Source organism: Loxodonta africana, chromosome 17 (assembly GCF_030014295.1).
Source record: "Loxodonta africana isolate mLoxAfr1 chromosome 17, mLoxAfr1.hap2, whole genome shotgun sequence".
Lineage (NCBI taxonomy): Eukaryota > Metazoa > Chordata > Mammalia > Proboscidea > Elephantidae > Loxodonta > Loxodonta africana.
This window is the reverse complement of record NC_087358.1, coordinates 59,285,693-59,309,186: the sequence shown is the minus strand read 5'-3', so window position 1 is coordinate 59,309,186 and position 23,494 is coordinate 59,285,693. Positions and strand designations below refer to the sequence as shown.

The following is a 23,494-nucleotide window of genomic DNA, read 5'->3' as shown; positions in this document are numbered from 1 at the left end:
GTTGATTCTGACTTAAAGTGACCCTATAGAACAGAGTAGAATTGCCCCATAGGATTTCCTAGGCTGTAATCTTGACAGGTGCAGGCTACCACATCTTTCTCCCATGGAGCGGTAGTGGGTTGGAATCACCAACTTTTCAGTTCGCACAATATTTATCTACAGCATGATATTTGTAGCAGGTATGTAATAGATGAAAACTAGGATACTGAAGAAAGAGAGCTATTAGGAAACAAGGGGTCTGATAGAGGCATATATTGAAATGCTGCCCTCTGATGCTGCTTCGGGTGTTAACCTCTGTGCTAAGAAAACATTACCCGCTTTAGTCTTGAACGCAGTGTAAAAATAACCTGATTTTTGTACAGCCTGTTTATAGTTTACATTGTTTTCTTAGTCATCTAGTGCTGCTATAACAGAAATAACCACAAGTGGATGGCTTTAACAAAGAAATTTATTCTCTCAGTCTAGTAGGCTACAAGTCCAAATTCAGGGCATCAGCTCCTGGGGCAGGCTTTCTCTGTTGGCTCTGGGGGAAGGTCTCTGTCATCAATCTTCCCTTGGTCTAGGAGCTTCTCTGTGCAGGAACCTCAGGTCCTAAGGGCACTCTCTGCTCCTGGCATTGCTTTCTTGGTGATATGAGGTTCCCAGCTCTCTGCTTGCTTCCTTTTCCTCTTGTAAGATAAAAGGTGGTGCAGGCCACACCCCATGGAAACTCACTTTACATTAGATCAGGGATGTGACCTTAGTAAGGTGTTACAATCCCACCCTAATGCTCTTTAACATAAAGTTACAATCGCAAATACTGGGAATCGTGGCCTAACCAAGTTGACACATATTTTGGGGGACCCAATTCAGTCTATGTCTACATACACTTTAATTCTCACAAATCATCTTATGATAGAGGTAGTATTCTTCCCATTTTCTGTAGGAGAATATTAATCTTCAATAACTCGAACTATATTAGAATCTTTTCACCTGTAATATATTCCAAGGGTAGGGTTACAAAGTCACCAGAGTACTTACGGTTCAAAATAACCTCACTAGCGTATTTACTTAAGGTATCTTGATTCCAGTTCTGATTTAACAACACATTTCTTTTGGACTGTGTACCATTGGGTAATTTGCCTTATTAACTGTTCATTTACTTCTTCATTGATTTTCTTGACTATATTTTATTAAGGAACAATGGAGAACATGCAATTTGATATATTAGTTGAGTTAATATTTTTAAAGTTTTTTGAATGGCATAGTAATCCAGATTTGGTATTTTGTTTAAAATGAAAATGCAATATAACAGTGAAAGAAATTGAGAAATGTTCCAGGGAGTAATCCCCACAGTAAAACGGTAAGTCTGAACAGTTTCATGAATGAGTTATTTCAAATTTTAATGAACTATTTAAACAGTTTCAATTAAGAGAGAAATCTCCTGGGTCATTCTCACAAAGCCATTTACAACGCTGATTCCAAAATTGGCACACGTTAACAATAGGCTAATCTCAAAATGAATAGTTTGTTTAAATATAGTAATAAGAGCTAACACTTACGGTCTCTTACCCTCGCTAGGCCCTATTTGTGACATGGATTTTCTTGTGAGCCTCATAATAACCCTGTACAGTATGGCAACTGTTGTTTATTTTGTGCCGGGCTATGGATATCTGTTATACAATTCTTGTTTTAATACATCAATACCTGAAGTCGTTTAGAATGTACTTCGGATATTGGTAGTAACTGGTAGCTGTTGGGGAGCAGAACTTTATGGGGAGAGGGACAGTAATAATGTTTTATACTTCTGGAATCTGAATATGTTCATGTATTACCTATTCCCAGAAATATATATTTTTTTAATGTACTGTGGGAGCTTGTTTCAAAGGATATCAATTTTGATTTATTTTGTTCACCAGTCACCCCAGTTTCTTTGTGTGTATGTCCACATAGATGTGTTGGGTCTAGAGATTGCCTTTGGTTTTATTATGGTTTATATAAGGTGATAAAGGAATACCACTACAGTATTTAATCTGGTTCCGGCCCCCTCCTCCCCGCTGTTCTGCTTCCACTTCTGCCTCAGAACAGTGCTGAGAGCCGAGTGAAGCTGAAAAGAATTGAAGACATTTTGAAGTTCTTTTTCTCCCATCACATAGACCTCTGTTTTTTATACTTCTTATTGAAATATAGCTTATATGCAAAAATAGACAGAATTCCTAAGTGTACAGCTTGATAATTTTCACAAAGAGAAAACATATGTATCCAACTTTTGCTTCTAATTGAAGCTAATGGCCATTGCTGACTGTAAATGGTTAAGTCTGTTCCCCAATTGTCTGAAAGGACTATTCTCATTTCAAAGGAAAAAAAAAATGCCCCTCAACGTGAGATTATAGTAAACCAACTTTTAAGAGTGTTTATTTCTGTCTAAATCAAATACTGAGGGACTTCATCATCAAACTGTTATATTGGTATATGCCATGAGTATATCAAGTAATGTTTCTTAATTCATATAACAACCTTTGAAGATGTTATTATTCCTAATTTAGATGGACAGGAAACTAAAGCTTAGAGGGGCTGTATAGTTTGCCTGAGTTCAAACACTCAGGACAAAGTAGAGTCTGCACTTAGACAGCATCCATCTGACTCCAGAGCCCAGCACTGGTGTTACGCCCTGTTTTCACCATGTGTACATAGAGTGTATTTGCTGCATGGGAAAATATTCAGATTGTGTCATGATACAGTGAAGTGTTAGTTTTTTGTTTTTGATTTTAAGAATAAGTCAGAGGACCTCAAAAAAGTGTCTTCACAGGATGAGGCTTTGGGGCAGCAGTCTGGTTGGCAGGCAGGGCACAGAAATTTGTCTCAAAAATGTGTATAGGAAGTATACTGTTTAGTTTGTATGTGTATTAGAACGACCTTGGAGTGGGGAGAGCTATTTAAGATTATTTAAGATTATCAGAGAACCGTAAGCCCTGGTGGTGCTGTGGATAAGTGCTCAGCTGCTATCCGGAGGGTCCGTGGTTTGAACTCACCAGCCACTCGGCAAGAGAAACAAAAACCAAACCCATTGCCATCAAGTCCATTCTGACTCATAGTGACCCTTTATGCTTCCGTAAAGATTACAGCCTTGGAAACCCCACAGGACAGCCCTACCCTGTCTTATAGTGTTGCTATGAGTAGGAATCGACTTGGGGGCACCTAACAACGACAACATGAGGAGCCCTGAGGTGCCCTGGTGGCACAATTGTTAAGCGCTGCTAACCAAGAGGTTGGCAGTTCGAACCCACCCAGAGGCTCTGCAGGAGAAAGACCTGGCATTCTGCTCCAGTAAAGATTAAAAAAAAAAAAAAAAATTACAGCCTAGAAAACTCTATGGGACAGTTCTACTCACTGTCACATGGGGTTACTATGAGTCAGGGTGACTCAATAGCACCTAACAACAATAACAAAGGCCCCGAGGCACTCCCCATACTGCCTTGTCTTGAGACAAAGAGGTAGCTTAAATTACTTGAAAGTGTGCTGATTATGCACCTGCCCTAAAAAAAGGAATATCTGCATTCGGGAAATTTTTAAAACACAGTTTTTAACTCCCTTATTCTTCTGGAGAACATTTGCTAGGTATTTCATTTTAAGCTGTTTCATAGAGAATCTTGGCAGGATGTTTCACAACCATGTACCAGATTGAGTCTGCTTTTAGAGGAGCTTGGCAAACAAGTTATTTGAAAGCTCTCGTGCTTTTTTTTTTTTCTTTAATCCAAAAGCCTGTTGAACAATTTTATTTCTTTATAGAGTTGAAATACTGATCCACAGTTTCTTAAATATTCTTCTAGAATTTTAGTTTGTAGTATATCGAGGGAATACACAAGTCTCCTTACTGTAGAAACTTATTGTACTGCTCATAGATTGGTCTGTTTCCTTCTTTTTTTGACTTGATGGTATTGCCACATTTGTGATGAACCACAACAAATGGAAACTGTGTAACAGACAGTGTTGAAATTTGGGGAACTGTCTGTTTCCTACTAAAACTTGGTTTAGTTTTTATTGCTGCTAAAGAGTTTGTTAAAATTTTGCTTTCAACAAATGTTCTAAATTTACCTGCAGTTAATAGAAAAGGGAAATTGGTACGTGTGTTTTTCTTTCTGGAACAGTTAAGATCTTCAATAAAGTTACAGAGCAGTTGAAAGTCAGCCTATGACTACAGTATACATAGTTCAGTTATAGAAACTGAGGCATTGGAAACTCTCTGATCTGTGATAGATTTTGACCCCAAGACGTTGTCCTTTAATCCTATCAATCCTATCATTTGTGATTTATTTTGGTTCTGTTCCAAAAGCAAGTGGTAAAATAGCCTTCAACTGCCAAACAGCAAAAGATCTCATAATAATCTGTTTGTTTCTTTGGCGTACTAGTGTCCCAGGCATTGGCATGAGTAATTAGAGTTGACTCAGTTTAGGGAATGCAGTCATGAATGTTGTAATTCTTTAGAGCAGTGGTGCTGAATCGCGGATGTGCATTGGAATCACCTGGGGAGCTTTAATGAAATGCCCTGGCTACACTCCCCAGAGATTCTGATATATTTGGTCCCTTGGGGGTCCAGGTTTTGATATTTGTGGAAGTTTGCCAGTATACAGACAGGGTTGATAACCACTCAAAGAGTTGAGAGAGGTTTTCTGATTCAAATAAAAGGCACCATAGAGGAGAGGCTTTTGAGTTTGTTTCGACAGTCATTAAGAAAAAAAAAAAAAGTCATCAACCAAGTGGAATGTAACATTTTTGTTAGGACGGCAAAGAAATGTCCAGTACCTTCTTTTCTTTCTTTTTATTCCTTAGAATTTTTTAAAAACAGAATTTTATTTTATTGTTGTTGAGAGTACCTTCTTTTCTTGAAAGGAGGTAACAGATCTTATTGGGAGTATGGCCATTTTATGAATAGCTCTGACCTTCCTGAAGCTTCCCTTTTAAATAAACCTTGGGAAGAGGTCTGGTTAAAATTACATGGAAGAAGTGAGGTAGATAAGCAAAGAAGCTCAAAGAATAATGTCTGATCTTAATTTAGAAATAGTAACAAGATTATATATATCCTTATTGCCATAAGCCACAGAAATTATTTAGGGTAGAGGGAACCAGTTATCAAATGATAGACTTTAAAGTAAATGATAGGCTTTAAATTCTGTTCCAATATTTTATTTTTTAAATCTAGGAAAACTCAGCCTTTGAAATTTTGACATGCCTCCATTTAAGAGGGAGGGAGCCAGATTTCTATGAAGAATTTTAAAATGTGTGGTTCCTTAGGTTCCTGATGATTAGCTTGAGCCAGTTGGCAATCAGTCTAGTTTAGAAGGCCGGAGTTTAGTTGGAGCTCCTGGAGTCTGCATTTTCTTTCTATTTATGGTAGTAGTGGAGAAGAGTCTTTCCAGTCACCTGAGAGGTGTTTCCTAGGTTTATTTTGTATACACAGACTCAGACCTCTTAACCTAACTATACATACTCTTATGAAGACCCAGTGTTAGTCTGTTTCTTGTGTAGAGACTAAGAGCACCCTGGATAAATTAGAGAGGAACAGTTCTGAGCGTGCATTTCCATTTCAGTGGACTGGAAAAGAATGGCCCAAGCTTTTCATGAACGGAGCAAGTGACTCAGGAGACGACTACATGGCTAAAATGGGAGTGAAACTGGGAAGGGGACTAGATAGCCTGGGGATCAAGAGTAACTGCCTATGCCCAAAAGGTTTATAATAGACTCAGATTGGAGAAGTCCTAAAAAAGATGATACTGAAATACCCCCACCTTCAAACACAGCTCATTACCTATTCTGTTGTTCTAAACAGAGCCAAGTAAATACGCTAACAAGCCAATACTGTACCATGTTGAAGGCTGACTATAGGACACAGGTAAAGAATATGGACACTGGTGTCAGTTCAAGTTACTGTTCTACTGCTTACTATCTGTATGGCTTGCAGTGAATTATTCACTTCCCTTGACTCAGTATCCCCCTGTATAAAATAGATATTCCAGTGTATCACCCTTGTAGGATTTTGTGATGATTAAATAAGGTGATGATCCATGTAAAGCAATAAGCAAAATGCATGGTGCATACTAAAGTGTCAATAAATGTTCACTAATGGAACAGCAGAGGCAGCAGCCACGTGGTCACTGTGCATGCCACTCTCTCCCCCGTTTAGTCCATAAGAGGGAATAATCTCTTATACTGTGATGTTATGAAGCCAGTTTTGGAGCCCTTGCCTTTAAAATACATCTTAACAGAACACCTGGAACGGCCCTTAGGATCAGCCAATGCTCTTCTTTCTCTAAAGATGAGGAAATTAAGGTCACATCACAAGGGTTTGAGAAGGCCCAGGTTTTCTGGTTCACAGTCTTTTTCACTGTATGTGAAACCCATTGCTACTGAGTTGATTATGACTCATGGGGATCCTATAGGGCAGGTAGAACTTCCCCATATGGTTTCCAAGGCTGTAATCTTTATGGAAGCAGATCACCACGTCTTTCTCTCATGGAGTGGCTGGTAGGTTCGAACCACTGACCTTTTGGTTAGCAGTTGAGTGCTTAGCCACTGACCACCAGGGCTCCGAGCTACCTTCTAAATCAGAACCATGTGTTCCTTTTCATTCTTTTGTTTTTCTGTATATTTTTTTTCTGTACTTTTTTCAATTGTGGTATATATAAACAAAGCATTTGCCATTTCAGCATTTTTTTTTTTACATGTACAATTCAGTGACAATAATTACATTCATCTTGTGCCTTTTTATTCTTAATTACTTTAAAGGAAATTCATTTCTTTACTCTTTTGTGTTTATAATTTTCCTTATTAAATAGTTTAAAAATTATTAAATGTTTTGAACTGCAATTAAAATGATTGTTTAAAGCCAATAGGTTGTCTCTGTTAGGAAACAAACTGTTAGTAGTGCTTGCCTCTGGAGCGGGGGATACTGTGGTAGAAGTGGTGTTGATTATGGCGGTATCTAACAAGGTGTACCTGAGACCTGTAAATTATGAAGAATACAATGGTCATTTCCTTCGATCCACTTAATGATTAGCAGGAATGTAGCAATAAGTATCAATAGCTACCTGAAACTTGGGAACTATATAGATTCAGAAAAGTGTTGGGAGATATCCTTTGTGATATCCACACTCTGGTCCTTCTCCACCCAAATTTCAGTAGCCAAATAGATTTAGATAGGAATACTTCAGTTTCATTTTGGTCAAGGACAGGTCCTCCAAGTTGGGTTGGCATGCCACTGTCTCTGACTCAGTGGATGACTTTGGGCAAACTTTTTAACCCAATTCCTCATCTGTCAGTGAATGGAGATGATGGGCCCTGTTTTTACCTGGTATGTGGGGTTGTTGCAGAATAATATAAAATTGTGTGAAAATGAACTCAATCCTGGACTCATCTTTGATAGAAGATGACTAGAAGGTTAACTTAAACTCTTAAGAGAGAAGTGTTTTAACAAGCTCATGTTCATATTAGGTTGGCTTGCATATGAAGCATTAACCTCTCAAAAGAGGGAGAGGGAAGATCAAATGACTGTACTTGCCTATGACCAGTTTATATGATATTTTCTTGTCTTCACATGTGTTTTACAGTATAATTTTTGAGCCCCTAGTTTCGGTTTTAAAAGTTATGATTTGGAGACTCAGTTATTTCTGACTTATTTCCTCTTTTCTGAGACAGGAAGAAACGTTTTGAAATAAAACGATCCAAATGTGTTTTAGGGTTATTACCCATAAATTTTGAATGTAACATTCTAGTATGCGAGGATAATATCTATGTAGCACCTATAATATCGTATATTTAATTTAGGTAATTAAATCCTTATGATAGAAGTAAGCTCTAACCTTTGTGCTATATACATACCGTTTTAAACATTGAGGCTGCTTAGTTGTAATGAAACCATAAATATTTTCAGTCTAGCAGACTTTGTTGTTTGTCGTTAGGTGCTGTCGAGTCAGTTCCGAGTCGTAGCGACCCCATATACAACAGAACGAAGCGCTGCCCGGTCCTGCACCATCCTCACGATCCTTGCTATATTTGAGCCCATTGTTGCAACCACCGTGTCAATCCATCTCATTGAGACTCTTACTCTTTTTCACTGACTCTCTACTCTACTGAGCATAATGTCCTCCTCCACGGACTGGTCCCTCTTGATAACATGTCCAAAGTACGTGAGACAAAGCTTTGCCATCCTCGTTTCAAAGGAGCATTCTGGCTGTACTTCTTCCTAGACAGATTTGTTTGTTCTTCTGGCAGTCCCTGATACATTCAATATTCTTTACCAACACCATAATTCAAAGCCATCAATTCTTTTTCTATTTTCCTTATTTATTCTCCAGCTTTCACATGCATGTGAGACAATGAAAAGTACCATGGCTTGAGTCAGGTCCACCTAAGTCCTCAAGGTGGTATCTTTGTTTTTTAATACTTTAAAAGAGGTCTTTTGCAGCAGATTTGCTGAATACAATACGTTGTTTGATTTCTTGACTGCTGCTTCTATGGGTGTTGCTTATGGATCCAACTAAAATCAAATCCTTGGCAAATTCAGTTTTTTCACTGTTTATCATGATGTTGCTTATTGATCCAGTAGTGAGGATTTTTGTTTTCTTTATATTGAGGCGTAATCCGTGCTGAAGGCTGTAGTCTTTGATCTTCATCAGTAAGTGCTTCAAGTCATCTTCACTTTCAGCAAGCAAGGTTGTTGTCATCTGCATAATGCAGGTTGTTAATGAGTCTTCCTCCAATCCTGATGCCCTGTTGTTCTTCATATAGTCCAGCTTCTTGGATTATTTGCTTAGCATACAGACTGAATAAGTATGGTGAAAGGATATAACCCTGACACACACCTTTCCTTATTTTAAACCACACAGTATCCCTTTGTTCTGTTTGTTTATGTACAGGTTCTGCATGGGCACAATTAAATGTTCTGGAATTCCCATTCTTCCATAATTTTGTTGTGATCCACACAGTGGAATGCCTTTGCATAGTGAATAAAGCAGAGGTAAACATCTTTGTGATATTCTCTGCTTTCAGCCAAGATCCACCTGACATAAGCAAATTTTCCTTGACTGGCTGACTTAATAAAGGAAAATAACAAAGTACCTGACATTATTATCTATGGGCAAGAACTTTTCTTACATTTTAGAAGATACTACTTAATGGGTAAATGTTTCTTTCAGAAATACGATATTTACATAGTCTTGAAGTGTCTTTCCCACAAGGTATTAATTAATTACTAAGGGAAAAATAGTAACTTTACAGTGGAGAAACCTGGTAGATACCACCATATAATATCACCACTAATGGGATAAGTAGGTATTTTGGGCCTCCTGATATCATGCTACACAAAGCAAGAGCAAAGTGGGTAAATTGTGCCTTCATTGCTAGTTTTGTGATAAGGATCAGCACGAATCAAATCCCCAAAATGCGGGGTTGGATCCAGTTTTCACTTTCCCACTTCTCCATCCTCATCGCTAGCCACTCATGTAGCACACTCTGTCACTGACCCTAACTACTTGGAGATGGGCCAGAACTCACTAGTTAGAAGGACACTGTCTTTGAGACTGCCAAGTAGGCAGACGCCAGCTCCTACTGGCTCTCACTGCCCCTGTAGGTTTGATAATTCATTGAAACAACTCACAGAATTCACAGAGAGCACACCATGCTTACAGCTACAGATTATAGTGACGAAAAAGGTTACAAAGAAGTGCGCAGGATGATGTCTAGGAGAGTTTCTAGCATGGAGCTTCCATGTCTCAAGGGGTATGCATGGTCACCAACCAGGAAGCTCATCTGAGTCTCAGGGTTCAGGGCTCTTATGGGCGTCTCCATGTGGCCATGATAGATTACATTGTGCTTCCGGAGATTTAGTCAACACCGGGCCCCTAGCTGATCCCTCCGTGGTCTGGTCAGCCCCCATTCATTAGCCTCAAGTGTGGTCCAGCTCAAAAGAACTGAAAACAAAGACCAAATTGGTTTTTGCAAGGTGATTTCACACCTTGCTGATACGCTTGAAAGACCACAAATAATTTCTGTGGTATTCCTGCCCAAAATGCATAATCTAAATCTAATCATGAGGAAATATCTTACAAACCCAAATTGAGGTACATTCTATAAAACGAATGGCCTGTATTCCTCAAGGTTGTGAAAAGTCAAAGACTGAAGAATTGGTCCCAGTTAAAGGACAAGAAACCGTCCCAGATCAATGGAGTTGTATCATGAAGAAACATAACTAAATGAAACCTATTACCATGGACTGGATTCTGAACCAAAAAAAATTTTTTTGTTTGTTATAAAGAACATGAGTGGGACAACTGGAAAAACTTGAATGAGGCCAATAGATTTGATAATAGTACTGTATGAATGTTAATTTCCTGGTTTAATAATTATACTATCTTTATGCAAGATAATATTTGTGTATTAGGAAATACACACTCATGTATTTAGTGTAAAAGGATAAATTAGAAAAAAATAATATAGAAGGAGAATGGTAAGGCAGCCATGATTAAATGTTAACATGGAATTATGGGCAAAGGGTGTATTGGAATTCTTTGTACTTTTTTTTTGTTTTGGCAACTTTTCTAAGTTTGAAATTAAGCTAATGGAAATGGTAACTTAATGAAATTTGCCACCAATTAACTGTTTTTTAAGCAGATTCTTTGAAACCCTCTCTAGGTGAGTTTCTGCATTTGTAAAATGAGATGCCTGGACTCATTTTAAACATCCTTCCAGATTTAAAATTCCATGATCCTATAAATAGATGTTAGTCATAATAACAGCAGTTATTATAAGCTAGTAATAATTTATAACCTTAGTAGATACATGCTTGATAAGGATAATAACAGAATATGAAAGTTAATTTTTCCACTTGAGTCAAAAACTGTTGTTAAACAAGGCTTGTATGTCAAGTGACAGTTTAATATTTATTAAGCTCACAAATGGTACTTTTTTTTCTGTCGTAGAATTTTTGAGATTTTATCTAATCATGCAGTTGATTTGTATGTCACTTTTTGGTTCATGCTTATGCATTAATGATATCTTTTTTTTATTTAACTGTATCTTAAAAATGTACTTTTATAGGATTTTCCAATGGAAATTTGGGTATTAAGACCCAGAGTAGATAAAGTTTATTCACTCTGAATAGATGACATATTCTTTCCAGCCTAGGATTGTCAAGATACAAGTAACCGATGATGTAGAAACTAACTGATGTTCAATATCGAATAGTTTTTCTTTGCATTAATCAAAGGTAAAACTTTATTAATCTTTTTTTGTTTTCTCATCCCTACCCCCCACTCCCCCCCCCACCCCCCCCGCCCCGTCCCAGCTTGGTGATCCAGCTATTTTTCCTGCTGTAATTGTGGAACATGTTCCTGGTGCCGATATTCTCAACAGTTATGCCGGTCTAGCCTGTGTGGAAGAGCCCAATGACATGATTACTGAGAGCTCGCTGGATGTTGCTGAAGAAGAAATCATAGATGATGATGATGACGACATCACCCTTACAGGTGTGCATGCCTCTAGTAGACCTCACTGCAGGATGGTTTTAGGCAGTGTGCCAGGTCTGTGGTTTTTGGAGTACAGAAAGTCTCTAACCTTTGCTTAGATTTTGAGTGACTTCATTACCTGCAGAAGCTAAGAGACCTGCAGGAAGAAAGGAATTACTTTTTCTTTCTCCTTTGCCCGTGTTTCATACTGCTTTCTCACCTCCCTTTTCTTCTTTCCCACATATATTGAGACAAACATGACAAGATAGGGGGCATGTAAGAGGGACTAAACCTGTTCATCTGATCAAATCTTCACTGAGCATTTCTCATATGCCTCACTCTGTATTTCTGATAAGTTGTTTGTAGGGAAGTAGGTGGGAATATTCTTTTTTTGCTGTTGCCACAGGGAGCAAAACAGGAGGCCATGATCCAAATATAAGATAAGGTCCTGGTATTTACAGAAGATTTCTCTTCTGGTTCAGTCGGAACTAGTAGGATATTTCAAACTTGAAGGTAGACTATAGAAGTGTGAGGTGTAACCCACTGCCACTGAGTAGATTCCGACTCTTAGCGACCCTATAGAACAGAGTAGAACTTCCCCATGGAGTTTGCAAGGAGAGCCTAGTGGATTCGAACAGCTGACCTTTTGGTTAGCAGCCATAGCTCTTAACCAGTACACCACCAGGGTTTCAGTAGTGGTAGTAATATTTGATAAGTTTTAGAAATTGGTACTTATATTTGTATTTTTGTACATTTAATTCATGCATCTTGTCCAGAAGCATTGGGGATATTTGAGAAGATTATTTGGAAGTAAAGGTTATTTGAATATTTAGTCTTACATTAAAAAGTTTACCAGAAATAGGCATAATGAGGTATATCTGTAGATTTCATGGTAGCAGTTATTGTGGCTGCCTTGTTCACAGGTTTACCTCAGCATCTAGCCCAATGCCTGGTACATAATACACATTCAATTAAGTTTTTTTGAATGAATAACTTAAGCTACTAAATATTAAAAATTTTGAAGTTATGGTAACTAGAGAAATGTAACATTTGTGGAAGAATATTAAGTTGGATTTTTCGATATAAAGTCTAGAAACAGATTCTGATCTGTTGAAGAGTTTAATATGTCATATAGGTGACATTTTAAATTAGTGGGGAAAGGGAGAATGACTAGGTATCTGTTTTGGTGGAAGAGGGAAAGAAAGTTAGATTCCTACCTTATTGTAACAAGTATCAAATTTTTTTTAATGCCAAAAAACAATATAATTAACAATAAAAGGAAAATGACAAACAGGTAAAACTATTTACAACCTACACGTGGTAAGTAAAGGGCTAATGTCCTCAATTATAGAGAGCTCCTACAAATCAGTAGCAACCTAAAATGGGCAAAGGATTTGAATAGGCAGTAGTAAGTGAAAAATACACAAGTGCCCAATGAGTATAACTAGGAAGGTTACTTTCTCTTAGTCAGCAGTTAAATACAGTATGAAATAAAAATACCATTTTCACCCATCATATGGGAAGATGACAAAAAAAAAAAAAAAGATAATAAGATAAAAACCATTATGGTATAGACCAAGACACAGAGGGATAGAAATTGTGCTGACATTTTTGTCATAGCAGCAAAAGCTCAGTTTGGTTTTGCTTGTGGGTTGTCCTATGGAATCTTATAAACTAGCCAGGGATACACCAAAATAGGTACTGAAAAGACTGTGAGTTTTTATTTCTTATGCTTTTGGGAAAACGAGAGCAGCAACAGCATTTCAGGAACTTATATGATATAGGCTAGCTGTAGCTGGAGGGGAAACCCTGGTGGCTTAGTGGTTAAGTGTTCAGCTGCCAACCCAAAGGTCGGCAGTACGAATCCACCAGGCACTCCTTGGAAACCCTATGGGGCAGTTCTACCCCGTCCTATATGGCTGCTATGAGTCAGAATTGACTTGACAGCAATGTGTATGGGTAGCTAGGGGAAGGAATAGAAGATTGATTTGGAACTGAATAAATTGCAATAATGATAATCGAAGCAATAGCAATCATTTATTGAATGCTTACTATATACTAAGCTTTGTGATCATAAATGAATGATTTCTTTTATAAGGATCAACACAAAGCTGGTTCCTATGAGGCTGTCATGGATTGAATTATGTCCCACAAAAAATATGTGTATCAATTTGGCTGGGCCATAATTTCCAGTATTGTGTGGTTGTCCTCCATTTTGTGATTGTAATTTTATGTTAAAGAGCATTAGGGTGGGATTGTAACACCCTTACCCAGGTCACATTCCTGATCTAAAGTAAAGGGAGTTTCCTTGGGGTGTGGCCTGTACCACCTTTTATCTCTCAAGAGATAAAAAGGAAAGGGAAGCAAGCAGAGAGTTGGGGACCTCATATCACCAGGAAGGCAGTGCTGGGAGCAGAGTGAGTCCTTTGGACCAGGGGTCCCTGCCCAGAGAAGCTCCTAGTGGGGAGGGGGGAAGATTGATGAGAAGGCCTACAGAAAGAGAAAACCTTTCCCTGGAGCTGATGCCCCAAATTTGGACTTTTAGCCACTTTACTGTGAAGAAATATATTTCTCTTAGTTAAAGCCATCCACTTGTGGTATTTCTGTTATAGCAGCACTAGACAACTAAGAGTTGGAGGTTAAAGATGTCCCAAATGTGTAACTTTTCCAAGCTGCTGTAGCACTCCATCATCTCTAACATCAGCTACTCCCTCTCACCTGAGTACTGTACCTCCTGTCTTTGGGTTGCCTAATTCACTGCAGCATCTCACAGAACTCAGGAACCACATAAAGGAAATGGCTCATATGGTTGTGGTGGCTGGCGGGTCCCAGATTCGTGGGCTAGGCTTAGACTTCCCCCTGGCCCTTAGTCTCTGCCCAAAGGCACTCAGCTTTCTTGCTCCTTGGGCTGGGAATCCCACTGCGCTGTCTTCTGTGGGTCTTTCCTGCAGGTTTCTCATCTCTGGTGATGGTAGAGGCTCTCCTCTCTGTTCTGGAATTGGCTTTCTTTTAAGGCGAAGCTGACCAGTCCCCTCTGTGGGCTAGGTTATCCTATTTGCGCAACCCCACCCAATCACCTGCTTAGGAGTCACAAGACCATGGCTAGAAAGGCCACACACAGAAGTAATTAATTACACTGCAGATTGTTTTTAAAAAAACTTAATTTTGAATTATTTTTAGATTTATAGACAAGTTGCTAAAATAGTACAGAATTCCCTTATAGACCTCCTCTGGCTCCCCCAATTTAATATCTTACATAACTATTGTATGTGTCGCAAGAATAAGAAATTATCATTGGTCACAATATTATTAACTAAACCTAAGTCTTACTCAGATTTCACCAGTTTCACATTAATGTCCTTTTTCTGTCCCGGAATCCTGTCTAATATCTCATGTTCCATTTAGATGTTATTTCTCCTTAGCCTCTCCCAGGCCGTAACAGTTCCTTTGTCTTATAACTCATAACCTTGACACTTCTGAAGAGTACTGGTCATGTAGTTTGTAAGATGCCCCTCAGTTTTAGTTGTCTGATGTTTTCTCATGATTGGAATGAGGCATTTTTGGCAAGAATGCCACAAAACTGACAACTTCTCAGTGTATCATTTTAACGGGATTTTTTTTTTTTTAATGTACAGTACATTATCTTATTTAATTTTCAGAACAAAAAAAGAAAACAAGTTAGATTAAGTTAAATGACTTGCCCAAGGTCACACACCTAGTAGCAGGGCCCCCAATGATAACTTTGGCTAAGAACACCTAATTTTTGTATTGTCCTCTATTTTTTACAGAGCATTTTCTTGTTTATCGTTCAGATCAACCCAATTAAAGTTCTTTGGTACTCTAGACTGTTTTTCTCCCTTATCAATAAGGAAATTGATAACTTCAGATTAGAAGTTTCTATTCATTGTTAACTGATCTAGTGTGGAGGGGTTTTTGCAGTGTGTTCTGATGTAACTTCTTGAAGCCCTGGGGGAAAGCTATGCTCTCTGTAGGAAAGTTGGAAGCCTGGGCCTCCCCTGAAAGTGTTGAAATTAGTCACCAGGAAAGGCTCTGGTCTTCAGAGAGGACATTAAGAGTAGGAAAGCAGATCTTAGATCCTTAGGAGAAGGAATTACTTATTCCTTTCCCTGCTTCATTCTCTTGGGTTTAGACTTAAAGACAGCAGATAACTAGATACAGATAGGCTCCTTCCTGGAAAATAGGACTGGTGTGGAATGGGCTAAGAAAATAAGCCATATCTTGAAAACCAGATTTTCTATTTGCATGTTTCTTCTCCCTTCCTCTTTCTTATCTCCTACCCAAGCCTTTGTTTAAATCTTCCATCCTTGTCTGAGCAATGTCATGAGAAAGGAAAGAATTCTGTAGCCCTCCTTAGTCCAGAGTGGTAGAGGGGCCAGCCTGCCGCAATTGAGGAGGGAATAGTGCTGGGGGAAGAATGAGATGGGTCCTAGAAAGAACGACCTATAGGGCAGAGTAGAACTGCACCCATGGGGTTTCCAAGGCTGGTGGGTTCAAATCATCCACCTTTTGGTTAGTATTTTAGGTATGATATTAGTATTGTTGTTAATATTTTAGTTATGGTATCGGCATTGTGTTAACGTTTCTAAAATAGGTTCCTTAGTTTTTAGATACAAATGCTAAAATTTTTAGTGATAAAATAATATGATATCGTGGATTGCTTCCAGATAATTCTTTGGGCGGTGAAAAGGGTTTGGATGAAAGAAGAATGACCATATGTTGATAATTGTTGAAGCTGAGAATGGGTACATGGGGGATTCATTATACTATTCCTCATAATTTGGATTTTGTCTGAAATTTTCAATAATAAAAAAGATTTAACGATGTTATGAATTTGAGACTAATATTGGACTGCAGCTGTCATCTGTAACCCCCAATTTTAAATTTTCATGTTCATCAAAAGTTTTATTTTTATCATTGATTTACCTCATATGAAGTTTGATACAGATTGAAGCCTATAAAGTAAAAGTACAGCGATAAAATACCGCCGTTTCTATTTATATATTGGAATTCCACCTAAGTTTTCATTTGGAAAAGGAGTTATACTGCCAGAAATTTTTTGAAAATCATTATCTATGTGGAGATTCTTCTTCCATTACTAGCATTTTGAGGATCTAAATTTGAAATTATTAGATGAGATGGTAGAAATTAAATTTCCACATATGAGAGGTAGCCATGATGACCAAATTCATTAGTTAATCTTCTTCTTAAAAAAAGTACTACTATCTGTCCCCTCTTTCAGACTTAACTCTGCCTGTTTTCACAAGGTCAAACATAATTTTTAGTAATTCATAATAATTCCAAATGTCTTTAATGAATCGTTCCCTTAGGATAATGTCAACTCTTTCTGCCCTTTGTTACTGATAGATTTTAGCTAGTTGCCAGGTCGGATGGCAAGACTTCATCTTGCGTTCTTTGAACACGTCATCAGAAGGGATCAATCACTAGAAAAGGACATCATGTTTAGTAGAGGGCCAGCAAAAACAAGAGAAACTCTTCATGAGTTGGATTGACACAGTGGCTGCGATAGTGGGCTCAAATGTACGAACAGTTGTGAGGATACAGCATAGGACTGAGCATGCTGTACATAGGGTTGCCATGAACCGACTCAATGGCAACTAACAGCATGAGTTAGAGATTTGATCCATTTAATGAAAGGCTGACATTTTCTTGTATATTTTTAAAAACCAGATATGCTTTTCTTGCTTCATGCAGGAATACTACATTTATTTTGCATTTTCTGATCTAAGCACTGAAGCTGAATGGCATAAACAAAGTTTTACAAATTAGATCTTTGATATTGAATACACTTATTTTGTCTCACTTTTTTTTTTTTTTTTTAATTTAGAAGGTAGCATGGTCTCTGTACACAGATGTGGAATGATCTCTAGTGTATATTAAGTAAAATAAAGCAAAAAAACAGAAAGCAAGGGTCAGAACAGTATAAATAGTATGCTACCATCTATCCAAGACAGAGGAAAGAATATAAATGATATGTAGGCATTTGCTTATATTTAAAAAAATGAAAAGAAAAACCAGAAGCAAATAAAAATAGTTACTTACAGGATGAAGAAAGGGATAAGGATGAAAGCTAGAATTTTCTAAATATACTTTGTTTTGTGGTTCTTACTTTGGAGCCATGTAAATGTTTTAACAATTATTAAACAAAATTAAGTAGAAATGAGGGAACATAAACCAAACCAAAAACCTGTTGCAATTAAGTCCATTCCAACTCATAGCGACCCTATAGGACAGAGTAAAACTGCCCCATAGGGTTCCAATGCTGTAAATCTTTACAGAAGCAGGCTGCCACATCTTTCTCCTGAGGAGCAGCTGGTGGGTTCAAATCGCCCACCTTTTGGTTAGCAGCAGAGCATTTAACCACTGTACCACCAGGCTCCTGGGGGAACATATGTAATCTCTAAAAGTTGAAAGCACACTGAAACAAATGGACCTATGTTACCAAGTTGGTGGCATAACCATACAGAGAAGAATTATTTAAAGTGATTTTTAAGACTGTATTTCCTGATATTTGGGATATACACTAAGAAGCAAACAACAAAAAAATCTACCAAGGAATCTTAAAATTATTTTCAGTAAATCTATTGTTACTGCCTTTTCAAAATGTGTGTGGGTGCATGCAAATGAAAGGGATAGATATTAGTGTAATATCAAATAAATACTGAAGTTAATATCATTAGAAGCCAAGATTTAGAGTAAAATAAGAGACATACAAATGTTAAATCACGGAAGTTAAGTAAAAATTCTGTAATACTAAGTTTGAATGGTAAATGTCAGTATGAACTCATGATATATTCTTCTTTAATAAAACAAAAACATTTTCTAGCCAAACATGGGACAATTTTAGCATCAGTGAAAATAATAACTATAATGGATTAAAGCACATCTGATGTGTTTAAATCTGTGGGTTCACTATGATACTTTAAAAAAAAAAATTGGTTACTAATAGGGGATACTAGTTATTTGAAACTGATAATTAAGGGAGGGAATCAAGTATTTGTCCTGCCTTCCCTCCATGAACTATATCACTGAACAACCAAATATTAGATGAAGGGAAGTTTCTATTTATAGATATAGGTATGGTACATCAGCAGTTGTGACTACTACAAAAAGAGTCAACCAGATATTTGACCCTTCTGGTGGTTGCTATGAGTCGGAATTGACTCGATGGCACTGGGGGTTTGGATGGAAGAACACAGCATCATGTATGAAAAACATCTTCCAAAAACCAAACCCAGGGCCATCGAGTCGATTCCGACTCATAGCGACCCTATAGGACAGGGTAGAACTGCCCTGTAGAGTTTCCAAGGAGCGCCTGGCGAGTTTGAACTGCTGACCCCTTGGTTAGCAGCCATAGCACTTAACCACTACGCAACCCTCTTCCCATGAAAAAATCTTAGCCAAGAAAAATTAAACTGAAATCTGATCAAGTCTCTAGATCCAACTACCAGTTTAGAGGAAATATAGGAAAAATATGTTTCTATAGTTCTCAAATGAGAAATGAGAATACGGTTTGCAAAATCTGGACTGTGGGAAACTCTAGAGAACAAACAACCTAGTTTCTTCTGCAAATAATTACAAGGGAAAAAAAGAGAGGCAGATGGTGGGTGAGTTTCACGGATTGAATTGTGTCCCCCCAAAATATGTTTCAACTTGGCTAGACCATGATTCCCAGTATCCTGTGGTTATCCTCTATTTTGTGATCTGATGTGATTGTTCTATGTATTGTAAATCCTAATCTTTGCCTGTGGTTAATGAGGCAAGATTAGGTTATGTTAAAGACGATTAGGGTGGGATGCAACACCCTTACTTAGATCATAGCCCTGGTCTTATGTAAGGGGAGTTTCACCAGGGTGTGGCCTGCATTACCTTTTATCTCACAAGAGATAAAAGGAGAGAAAATCAAGCAGAGAGAGGGGAACTTCCTACCACTAAGAAAGAAGAGCAGGGAGCAGAGCACATCCTTTGGACCTGGGGTCTCTGAGCTGAGAAGCTCCTAGACCAGGGGGAAGATTAATGGTAAGGACCTTCCCCCAGAGCCGACAGAGAGAAAGCTTTCCTCTGGAACTGGTGCCCTGAATTTGGACTTCTATCCTCCTAAACAATGAGAATAAATTTCTGTTTGCTAAAGCCATCCACTTGTGGTATTTCTCTTATAACAGCACTAGATGACTAAGGCGGTGACATAGGAATGAAAAGAAACTTAAAAAAAAACATATCAGTCAATCAGAATGTGAAGAACTTATTTATTTTCTTATCTTTTTTTTTTTTTTTGTGCTTTAAGTACAAGTTTACAGCTCAGGTTGGTTTCTCATACAAAAACTTATATACACATTGTTATGTGACCCTAACTGCTGTCCCTGTAATGTGTCAGCACACTCTTCCTTTCCACCCCGGATTTCCTGTGTCCATTTAGCCAGTTCCTGTCCCTTTTTCCTTCTCATCTTGCCTCCAGACAGGAGCTGCCCATTTAGTCTCATGTATATACTTGAACTAAGAATCACATTCTTCATGAGCATCATTTTATATCTTATAGTCTGACCTATTCTTTGAAAAGTTGGCTTTGGGAATGGTTTTAGTTCTAGGTTAACAGAGAGTCCAGGGGCCATGTCTTCTGCGGTCCTTCCAGTCTCCGTCATACCATTGAGTCTGGTCTTTTTACTGGAATTTGAGTTCTGCACCCCACTTTTCTCCTGCACCATCAGAGACTCTCTGTTGTGTTCCTTGTCAGGGCAGTCATTGGTGGTAGCCAGGCACCATCTAGTTCTTCTGGTTTCAGGCTGATGGGTTCTTTAGTTTATGTGGCCTTTTTTGTCTCTTAGGCTAATATTTTCCTTCTGTCTTGGGGGTTCTTAATTCTCCTTTGCTCTAGGTGAGTTGGGACCAATTGGTGCATCTTAGATGGCCACTTCCAAGCTCTTAAGACCCCAGGCACCACTCGCTGAACTGGAACGCAGAACATTTTCTTAATAAACTTTCTTGTGCCAGTAGACCTAGATGTCCCTTGAAACCATGATCCCCGGACCTCCACCGCAGCTATTCTGTCCCTCAAAGTGTTTGGTTGTATCCAGGAAACTTCTTAAACTTTTGGTTTAGTCCAGTTGTACTGATTTGCGCTGTATTGTGTGTTGTGCTTCCCTTCACCTAAGATAATTCTTGTCTACTCTCTAGTTTCCTGAATACAGCCAAACACTATCTAGTTAGTAACTCTATGGGGCAGTTTTACTCTGTCCTATAGGGTCACTATGAGTTGGAATCTACTCAACAGCAAGGGGTTTGGTTTTGGGTCTAGTTAGTGAATACCTTTCTCCCTCCCTCCCCACCCTCATAACCATCAAAGAATGTTTTCTTCTGTGTTTGAACCTTGCCTTGAGTTTTTATAGTAGTGGTCTCATACGATATTTGTCCTTTTGCAAGTGACTAATTTCATTCAGCATAATGCTTTCCAGATTCCTCCATGTTATGAGATGTTTCACAGATTCGTCATTGTTCCCTGGCATTACATGGTATTCCGTTGTGTGAATATACCATAATTTGTTTATCCATTTGTCCGTTGATGGGCACCTAGGTTGTTTCCATTTTTTTGCTATTGTGAGCAGTGCTGCAGTGAACATGGGCATGCATGTATCTATCCATGTGATGGCTCTTATTTCTCTGGGATATATTCCAAGGAGTGGGATTGCTGGATCGCATGGTAGTTCTAGCGTTTTCAGGAAGTGCCAAATTGATTTCCAAAGTGGTTGTACCATTTCATATTCCCACTAGCAGTATATAAGTGTTCCAGTCTCTCCACAACCTCTCCAACATATATTATTCTGTGTGAAGAACTTAACTGAATCCTGATTCAAACAAAAAAATGTCAAAATATCCCCCTCAACTTTTGGAACCCCTCACACACCACTGCCTAACCTTTTATGATAGTTGAGACAATTAGAGATTTGATTGGCTGTTTGGTATTAAGGAAATGTTGATGTTTAGATGTTTGTGTTTTCAAAACAGTCCTTTTTAGAGATAGTTTGTGAAGTACTTATTGTTGAAATATTAAGATGCTTAGATTTTGCATCAAAATAATATGGGGTGGGGAGTGCATCCACACCCATCTGTCCATCTGTCAGTTTGTTGTACATGGCTTGCATGCTGCTGTGATGATGAAAGGTATGCCACTGGTATTTCAAATACCAGCAAGGTCACCCATGGTAGACAGGTTTCAGTGGAGCTTCCAGATTAAGACAGACTGGGAAGAAAGACCTGATGATCTTCTCCTGAAAATTAGCCAGTGAAAATCCTGTGAATCACAGCAGCATACGGCTTGCGATAGTGCTGGAGGATGAGCTCCCTAGGTTGGAGGACACTCAAAATGCACAGTGATTGAAGCCATGGACTCCAACATAGCAACGATCATGGGAATGGCACAGGACCAGGCAATGTTTCGTTCTTTTGTACACGGGGTCATCGTGAGTTCGATCTGAGTTGACCGGCAACTAACAACAACAAAAACAGTGGGGAGTACATGGCCATACAGACACAACAGGATTGACTGTAAGTTGATATGTATTAAAACTGGATACTGGATACATAGGAGTTCATTATATCATCATATTTAATTTTGAATATGTTTAAAATTCTCTAAAATAAAAGTTTTTAGATGATCAACCTATTTCCCAACTCTGTCCACTTAAAGACCTAGTGAGAAATCCAATAGCAGTGAACTCTCGTAGTGTCCAGATTGTGGCCTCTGAGTACACTTTCCACTACAGATACTAGGGTACTTGGTAGAAAGAACTGATTCTGGGGTTTTACTGGAAATGTACAAGAATAGCCTGTAATATCTTACCATCCCAGAAAGCAAGGAAGCGATCAAAGACTATTTGAGCCATGCCCAAAAGACCCAGGACCAACTTTAAGGACTTCCCGGTGGTATAGTGGTTAAGATCATGGCTGCTAACCAAAAGATCAGCAGTTCAAATCCACCAGCCACTCCTTGGAAACCCTGTGGGGCAGTTCTCTGTTCTGTAGGGTTGCTATGAGTCAGAATCAACTCGACGGCAGTGGGTTTGGTTTTTTTGGATTAAGTGGCCAAAATGGGGCATTTTAGAGCACCATTGAGTTCTAATGGCAGTGGATTGAAAAAACATCAAATATGTTAAAAATCCATGCATTCACAATGATACTTTAAAAAAAAAACCTCGTTGGTCACTTTTGGAAGATGCTAGGAAGCCCATTTGTTATTCTGAAAACCAGTAAATAATGGAAAAAGAATCAAGCATTTAATTTGCCATTATGTATGAATTGTGATTCTGGATAACCACAGTGTGATGAAGGAAAGTTCTTTTTAGGGAATTCTAGCTAATAAATGCTGAAGAATGATAGAATACCAGTGTTTTGCAACTCTTAATAATGACTTAATAATAACTCTTAATAACTCAAATAATGGCTCTGGGTACCTGTCATCAATGTCTGCTAAAACTATTAGGTCAAAGACTGATGGAGAATTTTATAACAGATAGTTTTATGATAATACCTTAGCCCACTGCTCAATCTTAACAATATTGAAAAAAAGCTACCAGACCTCATGTGACAGCACCACCTTTCAGGTATTTTTGCCCAGAACTTGAATGTGAACCTGATCAGGCTTCTATGTAGAACTACCAGTTTACAGGACATACATTGGGTGGAGTCGGGGGCGGGGGGTGGGGTGCAATATGGTAAATGACCATAGGGGAGTAATCAGCGGAATCTAAAATGTGAGAAACTACAGACAAATGACCTTATTTCTTCTAAGATAAAGGGCAAAAAGGAAAAAAGGGGGTTTGGAGGGACAGGAGTAATGAGATTTAAGATACATAACACCAAATGTAGTGAGTGAACTTTGGGTCCTAATATGAAGAAACTTTAATAAAAAAAAACTCAAGACATTAAAGAAATTTCATTATTAACAGAATATAGAATAAATACTTTTTAAAAGATTTACATGATGT

At 38.3% G+C, this 23,494-nt stretch overlaps 1 protein-coding gene across 7 annotated transcripts in view; it reads left to right on the top strand.

The window, feature by feature from the left end:
• ELF1 (E74 like ETS transcription factor 1) overlaps positions 1-23,494 on the top strand; it is a 128,340-nt gene that overhangs the window by 75,811 nt on the left and 29,035 nt on the right. For all 7 annotated transcript variants that reach the window (XM_064270060.1, XM_064270059.1, XM_010592574.3 and 4 more), the window contains one exon: positions 11,318-11,498. In XM_064270060.1, the coding sequence (XP_064126130.1) occupies positions 11,318-11,498 (181 nt within the window). The remainder of the gene's footprint in view (positions 1-11,317; positions 11,499-23,494) is intronic.